The sequence below is a fragment of the Passer montanus genome, unplaced genomic scaffold, assembly GCF_014805655.1.
Source record: "Passer montanus isolate IOZ18808 unplaced genomic scaffold, ASM1480565v1 scaffold158, whole genome shotgun sequence".
NCBI classification, from domain to species: domain Eukaryota; kingdom Metazoa; phylum Chordata; class Aves; order Passeriformes; family Passeridae; genus Passer; species Passer montanus.
The window spans coordinates 565,244-572,201 of record NW_024362938.1 but is presented as its reverse complement, the minus strand read 5'-3'; the positions used below and the strand labels follow the sequence as shown (position 1 = coordinate 572,201).

The window sequence follows — 6,958 nt, the reverse complement described above, 5'->3', positions numbered from 1 at the left end:
GGAGCTCCCGGGATCCACTGGGAGAAATCCTGCCCTGGGAGAACTTCAGGACCTGTCCAAAGCACCCTTCGCTGGAAGAGTTCCTGGGATCCACCTGGAGAAATCCTTTGCTGGAAGAACTTTTGGGATCCACCTGGAGAAATCCTCCCCTGGAAGAACTTCCTGTGTCCATCCAGACCAATCCTTTGCTGGAAGATCTCTTGGGACCCACCTGGAGAAATCCTTCGTTGTACGAGTTCCTGGGATCCACGCGGCCAAATCCTCCCCTGGAAGATCTCCCGAGATCACCCCAACCCACCCTCCCACAGCACATCCCCCAGCCCACGACGGTCCGGCCTCTCCGTCCACTCCATCCAACGCGGTCACGGCGGCCACCGTGACAACGACCGCGATCACGGTGACCACAATGATGGTGGCCACCATCATGACAATCACCATCACGGTGACCGCGATCACGGTGGCCACCGCGGCGCCGACGGCCGTCAGGGCGTGTAGGCGGGCGGCGGCTGGAACTGGTTGACCACCTCGTAGTCGGGGCCGTAGGGCTCGGCCTCCTCCATCTCGGAGAGCAGCTCCAGGGCCTGCTCCTCCTCCTCGCTGGGGTAGTGCCGCAGCAGGTTGGCCGCCGTGGCCAGGATGGAGGCGCCGCCGGCGCCGGCCACCAGGTAGAAGCTGACGGCGAAGGTGACGAACACCTGGGAGCCGTGGTACTTCTTGTGCTGCTGCTGCTGCGCCAGCAGCAGCTCCGAGGCCCAGTAGCAGAACCCGATCACCGTGGCGCACTGCAGCACTGGAAAATGGGGAAAAACATGGAAAAAATGGAAAAAACACCATCAAAAATGGGTAAAACTGGGTGGGATTGGGGTCTGGGGTCTCCAGGAGCAGGTCTGAGGGTCAGGAGCAGAACCTGATCACCATGGCGCACTGCAGCACTGGACAATGGGGCTGCGCCAGCAGCAGCTCCGAGGCCCAGTAGCAGAACCCGATCACCGTGGCGCACTGCAGCACTGGAAAAATGGGAAAAAACATGGAAAAGTTGGGTTAGATTGGGGAAAAATGGGAAAAAATGGAAAAAACCCCATAAAAAAATGGGTAAAACTGGGGTGGGATTGGGGTCTGGGGTCTCCAGGAGCAGCTCTGAGGTTCAGGAGCAGAACTCAATCACCGTGGCGCGCTGGAGAACTGGAAAAAATTAGTTAGATTGGGGAAAAATAGGAAAAAACATGGAAAAAATGGGTTGGATTGGGAAAAAATGGGGGAAAAAAAGGGGAAAAAAAAGGGGGGGAAGTGGAGGGAAAATGGGGATTTCTGTTGCCTTTTTTTTTTTCATTTCCAGGGGATTTTGGGGGGGAATTTTGGGTGGAATTCTGCCGTGCTATTTTTAACTTTTGGGGGATTTTTGGGGGGAATTCCACCACTCTTTTTTTAAGTTTGGGGTTATTTTTGGTGCTTTCGGGGTGGCCCCACCTGTGAGGATGTGGGCGAAGGCGTAGCGCCGCGTGATTTTCAGCGCCGGGTGCTTGGGCCCGAAGACGTCGAGCAGGAAAGCGCCGAGGCTGCACAGGATGCCCAGGAAGCAGAAGGCAGCAATGACCCGCAGCAGCAGCACCGTCTGCGGGTTCATGCAGAAATCTGGGGGGAAAAAGGGGGAAAAAGGGGATCAGAGGAAAGAAAAAATGGATTTTTTAACAAAAAACCTGATTTTTCAGCAAAAAAATCTGAGTTTCTGCACAAAAAAAATGATTTTTTGCCAAAATAATCTGATTTTTTGCCCCCCCCAAAAAAAAATGGAAGATTTGGGGTGGAAAAGGGGAATTTTGGGGAAATTTTTTCTTTTTATTTTTGGGGGGATTTTTTTTTAAATTTTTAGGAGATTTTTTTGGGGGATTTTGAGGGGAAGAAATCCAAACGTTCCTTCAGATGCAAATACCCCTTTGAGGGAATTCCTGTAATTAGGAATGGCTCGTTAATTAGGGGTGGCTGGTTAATTAGGGGTGGCTCGTTAATTAGGGGTGGCTCGTTAATTAGGGGTGAGTCCCTGTGCCCGAGGGGGAGGAGCAAGGCTGGAAATGGGAACAGGAAATTCCACGGGAATGGGGAGGGAGGGAGATGGAGGGGACAGAAGGTTCCGGAAGGGGAGGAAGGACACAGAAGGCTCTGGACAGGATGGAAGGTTCTGGAAGGGACGGATGGGCGCGGAAGGTTCTGGAAGGGATGGAAAGGCACAGAAGGTTCCAGAAGAGATGGAAGGTTCAGGAAGGGATGGAAGTTTCTGGAAGGGACGGAAGGTCATGGAAGGTTCAGGAAGGGATGGAAGGCCACAAAAGGTTCTGGAAGGGATAGAAGGTTCCAGAAGGGCACGGAAGGTTCCAGAAGGGACAGAAGGGCACAGAAGGTTCCAGAAGGGACAAGAGGCCATGGAAGGTTCCAGAAGGGATGGAAGGTTCAGGAAGGAACAGAAGGGTGCAGAAGGGCACGGAAGGTTCTGGAAAGTTCTGGAAGGGCACGGAAGGTTCCAGAAGGGATAGAAAGCCACAGAAGGTTCCAGAAGGGATGGAAGGCCACGGAAGGTTCCGGAAGGGACAGAAGGCCAGGGAAGGTTCAGGGAGGTTCAGGAAGGTTCTGGAAGGGCACAGAAGGTTCCGGAAGGGACGGAAGGCCAGGGAAGGTTCAGGATGGTTCAGGAAGGTTCCGGAAGACCAGGGAAGGTTCCGGAAGGTTCCGGAAGGTTCCGGAAGGGCACAGAAGGTTCCGGAAGGGACAGAAGGCCAGGGAAGGTTCCGGAAGGCCGGGCGCTCACCTCGCAGCAGCTCGGGCTGCACGAAGCCCAGCACGTCGGCCACGCCCAGCTCCTGGCGCGCGCAGGTGCCGCCGTGGATGCGCAGCCAGGCGGGCTCGGCCAGCGCCGTGCACAGCGCCGTGATGGCCAGCGCCCCCGGCAGCGCCGACGCCAGGCTGCGTTCCCGGTGCCGGTGCCGGTGCCGATCCCGCCGGGCCCGGCAGCGGCTCCGCTTCCTCCTCACGGCCCCGCCCCGCCCGGCCGCGCTTCCGCTTCCTGTCGGTTCCGCTTCCGGCGCGGCTCCGGTTCCGGTTCCGGCGGGGCTGTCGGTCCCGGTGCCGTTCCCGTCCCGGTGCCGTTCCCGTCCCGGTGCCGCCATGCCCGAGGCGCTGTCGCTGCTGTGCCGCGTGTCCGCGCACCCCGAGTCCCGCTGCTGGGCCCTGGCCTGGAGCCCCAGCGGGGCCCTGCTGGCGTCCTGCGGCGGGGACCGGACCGTGCGGGTGTGGGGCCGCGAGGGTGAGCGGGGAACGGGGAAACCGGGAACGGGAATGGGACCAGGAATGGGAATGGGACCGGGACCGGACCGTGCGGGTGTGGGGAAACCGGGAGTGCACCGTGCGGGGGGACTGGGCTGCTGGGCCCTGGCCTGGAGCCCCAGCGGGGCCCTGCTGGCGTCCTGCGGCGGGGACCGCACCGTGCGGGTGTGGGGCCGCGAGGGTGAGCGGGGAACGGGACCGGGACCGGGAACGGGACCAGGAATGGGACCGGGAATGGGACCGGACCGTGCGGGTGTGGGGCCGCGAGGGTGAGCGGGGAACGGGGAAACCGGGAACGGGAATGGGACCAGGAATGGGAATGGGACCGGGACCGGACCGTGCGGGTGTGGGGAAACCGGGAGTGCACCGTGCGGGGGGACTGGGCTGGACACGGGGCTGGCGGGGCTCTGTCCCCGTGTCCCTCAGTGTCCCCTGTCCCTTGTCTGTGCCAGGCTCGGGCTGGGCGTGCCGCGCGGTGCTGGGGCCGGGCAGGGCTCTGTCCCTGTGTCCCTCAGTGTCCCCGTGTCCCCAGGCTCGGGCTGGGCGTGCCGCGCGGTGCTGGCGGACGGGCACCAGCGCACGGTGCGCAGGGTGGCGTGGTCGCCGTGCGGGCAGCTCCTGGCCTCGGCCAGCTTCGACGGCACCACCTGCGTCTGGAGGCGCCACGAGCACGGCTTCGAGGTGGGCACGGGCACCCGTGGCAGCCACCCGTGTGTGCCACCCGTGTGTGCCCCCCGTGCCCCCGTGCCACGTGTCGTGCCCCCGCAGGTGGTGGCCACGCTGGAGGGACACGAGAACGAGGTGAAGTCGGTGGCCTGGGCGCCCTCGGGGTCCCTGCTGGCCACCTGCAGCCGTGACAAGAGCGTCTGGGTCTGGGAGGGTGAGCACTGTCCCCTCAGTGTCCCCTCGTGTCCCTGTGACCCCTCAGTGACCCCACTGTCCCTGTGACCCCGCTGTCCCCTCACTGTCCCCCGCTGTCCCCATGACCCCTCAGTGACCCCGCTGTCCCCTCACTGTCCCCTCACTGTCCCCATGACCCCTCACTGTCCCCCGCTGTCCCCGGGACCCCTCAGTGACCCCTCAGTGACCCCGCTGTCCCCTCACTGTCCCCTGCTGTCCCTGACCCCTCACACTGTCCCCCGCTGTCCCCGGGACCCCTCAGTGACCCCTCAGTGACCCCGCTGTCCCCTCGCTGTCCCCCTGTCCCCTCAGTGGACGAGGAGGAGCAGGAGTTCGAGTGTGTCAGCGTGCTGAGCGCCCACAGCCAGGACGTCAAACACGTGGTGTGGCACCCCAGCCAGGAGGTACCAGGGACACGGGGACATGTGGGGGACACGGGGACACCTGGGGACACACGTGGGACACCCCAGGAGGTACCGGGGACACGGGGGGACACGGGGGGACATGTGGGGGACACGGGGACACCTGGGGACACACCTGGGACACCCGGTGTCCCCGTTGCTGTCCCCAGCTGCTGGCCAGCGCCAGCTACGACGACACGGTGCGGCTGTACCGCGAGGACGAGGACGACTGGGTGTGCTGTGCCACCCTGGAGGGGCACACGTCCACCGTGTGGGCAGTGGCCTGGGAGCGCTCGGGCCAGCGCCTGGTGTCCTGCAGCGACGACCGCACCCTGCGCGTGTGGCAGCGCAGCCAGGGGCACGGTGAGGGACAGGGGGACATGGGGACATTGGGGACATTGGGGACACTGGGGACATGGGGACAGCGCCTGGTGTCCTGCAGCGACGACCGCACCCTGCAGGGGTGGGCACTCCAATGTCCCCCCTGTCCCAATGTCCCTGATGTGCCTCATGTCCCCCATGTCCCTGATGTCCCCACTGTGTCCCCAGGCGCTGGCTCGGAGCACAGCTGGCAGTGTGTCTGCACCCTGTCTGGGTACCACGGGCGCAGCATCTACGACGTGGCCTGGTGAGCTCGGGGACACTGGGGACACTGGGGACACCTCATTGGGGCCCTGTCCCCTCCCTGTGCCCCCTGTGCCTCCTGTCCCCTCCCTGTGCCCCACAGGTGCCCCCTGTCCCCTCCCTGTCCCCTCCCTGTGCCCCCTGTCCCTCCCTGAGGGTCCTGTCCCGCAGGTGCCACCTGACGGGCGCGGTGGCCACGGCGTGCGGGGACGACGCGGTGCGGGTGTTCGAGGAGGTGGCCCCGGCGGCGCCGGGCTCGCCGGTGACGTTCAGCCTGGCGGCCCACGTGCCGCGGGCGCACGCCCAGGACGCCAACGGCGTGGCCTGGCACCCGCGCGAGCCGGGGCTGCTGGCGTCCTGCGGCGACGACGGCGACATCGCCTTCTGGCACTACCAGCGCCCCGACGGGCTCTGAGCACCCGGGACACCAAGGGACAGCACGGACACCAGAGGGACCTCCAGGGCACCACGGGGACCTCCAGGAACATCAAGGGGACCTCCAGGGACCTCCTGTGGCCTCCAGGATCACCCAGTGCTCTCCAGAACCCTCCCATGGCCCCCAGGACACCATGGGGATCTCCAGGGACCTCCTGTGGCCTCCAGGATCACCCAGTGCTCTCCAGAACCCTCCCATGGCCCCCAGGACACCTTGGGGACCTTCAGAGCACCTTGGGGACATCCAGAGCACCTTGGGGACCTCCAGGAGATCTCGGGGGTCTCCAGAACCTTCCCGTGGCCTCCAGGACACCTTGGGGACCTCCAGGGACATCTTGGGGACCTCCAGGAGACCTAATGTTCTCCAGAACCTTCCCATGATCTCCAGGATTTTCCTGTGGCCTCCAGGACACCTTGGGGACCTCCAGGGACACCATGGGGACCTCCAGGGACCTCCTGTGGCCTCCAGGATCACCCAGTGTTCTCCACAACCTCCCCATGGCCTCCAGAAGTTTCCTGTGTCCTCCAGGACACCTCAAGGGCCTCCAGGACCCTCCCGTGGCCTCCAGGATCACCCAACCTTCTCCAGGACCCTCCAGTGTTCTCCAGAACCTTCCCAGATGTTCTCCAGACCTTTCTCGAGTTCTCCAGAACCCCCAAAGTTCTCCAGAACCTTCCCAAGTCCCCCAGCCCGCCCCGGTGTCCCTCCCCAGTCGCGTCTGTGGGGCCGGGGCGGGTTTGGGGTCCCGGAGCTGCCCCACAGCCAATAAAGCCCCGGGTGGCCCAAAATCCCACAGGGACCCCCTGGGAGTGTGGGGTCCATCGAGGGTTTGGGATCCACCGCGGGTTTGGGATTGATGGAGGGGTTTGGGATCCCAAGAGTTTGGGGTCCAAGTGTTTGGGATTGGGGAATTTGGGGTCCAAGGGTTTGGGGTCTGGGAATCTGAGACCCAGGACTTTGAAGTCGGGGGGTTTGGGATTGGGGAATTTGGGATTGGGGAATTTGGGATCCAGGAGTTTGGGATCCCAAGAGTTTGGGGTCCAAGTGTTTGGGATTGGGGAATTTGGGGTCCAAGGGTTTGGGGTCTGGGAATTTGAGACCCAGGACTTTGAAGTCCGGGGGTTTGGGATTGGGGAGTTTGGGAATTTGGGATCCAGGAGTTAGTTTGGGATTTTGCGACGTTTTTTTTGGAATGTGGGAAAAGCTGGAATTTCCGGGCTCAGGAATCCATCCCCGTTTTCCCTCTTCCCAAAATCCCTCCCTCTCCCACCCCGAAATTCTC

General features: G+C 62.8%; 2 protein-coding genes across 2 annotated transcripts; one reads left to right on the top strand and one right to left on the bottom strand.

Annotated features, from left to right (window-relative positions):
* Positions 1-421: 421 nt before the first annotated feature.
* TMEM127 (transmembrane protein 127) lies at positions 422-3,158 on the bottom strand. Its single transcript, XM_039702675.1, has 3 exons — positions 2,801-3,158; positions 1,468-1,632; positions 422-790 (listed from the first exon to the last, which is right to left on the bottom strand). Exons 1-3 carry the CDS (start codon positions 3,156-3,158, stop codon positions 483-485), a joined length of 831 nt encoding a protein of 276 aa, XP_039558609.1. The 3' UTR covers positions 422-482.
* Positions 3,070-6,497, top strand: CIAO1 (cytosolic iron-sulfur assembly component 1). The gene is made up of 7 exons (XM_039702660.1): positions 3,070-3,295; positions 3,848-3,996; positions 4,084-4,195; positions 4,528-4,619; positions 4,787-4,979; positions 5,166-5,244; positions 5,412-6,497. Exons 1-7 carry the CDS (start codon positions 3,157-3,159, stop codon positions 5,653-5,655), a joined length of 1,008 nt encoding a protein of 335 aa, XP_039558594.1. The 5' UTR covers positions 3,070-3,156; the 3' UTR covers positions 5,656-6,497.
* The last annotated feature ends 461 nt before the right edge of the window (positions 6,498-6,958 follow it).

Bases quoted from the DNA above. Each gene is read 5' to 3' on its own strand.
- CIAO1 (XM_039702660.1), top strand. From the start codon at position 3,157: ATGCCCGAGGCGCTGTCGCTGCTGTGCCGCGTGTCCGCGCACCCCGAG. The intron at 4,196-4,527 runs GTGAGCACTGTC...CTGTCCCCTCAG, and splicing joins GAGCGTCTGGGTCTGGGAGG to TGGACGAGGAGGAGCAGGAG. The intron at 5,245-5,411 runs GTGAGCTCGGGG...CCTGTCCCGCAG, and splicing joins AGCATCTACGACGTGGCCTG to GTGCCACCTGACGGGCGCGG.
- TMEM127 (XM_039702675.1), bottom strand. From the start codon at position 3,158: ATGGCGGCACCGGGACGGGAACGGCACCGGGACGGGAACGGCACCGGG. The intron at 1,633-2,800 runs GTGAGCGCCCGG...TTTTCCCCCCAG, and splicing joins GCAGCCCGAGCTGCTGCGAG to ATTTCTGCATGAACCCGCAG. The intron at 791-1,467 runs GTGGGGCCACCC...CCCATTTTCCAG, and splicing joins CTTCGCCCACATCCTCACAG to TGCTGCAGTGCGCCACGGTG.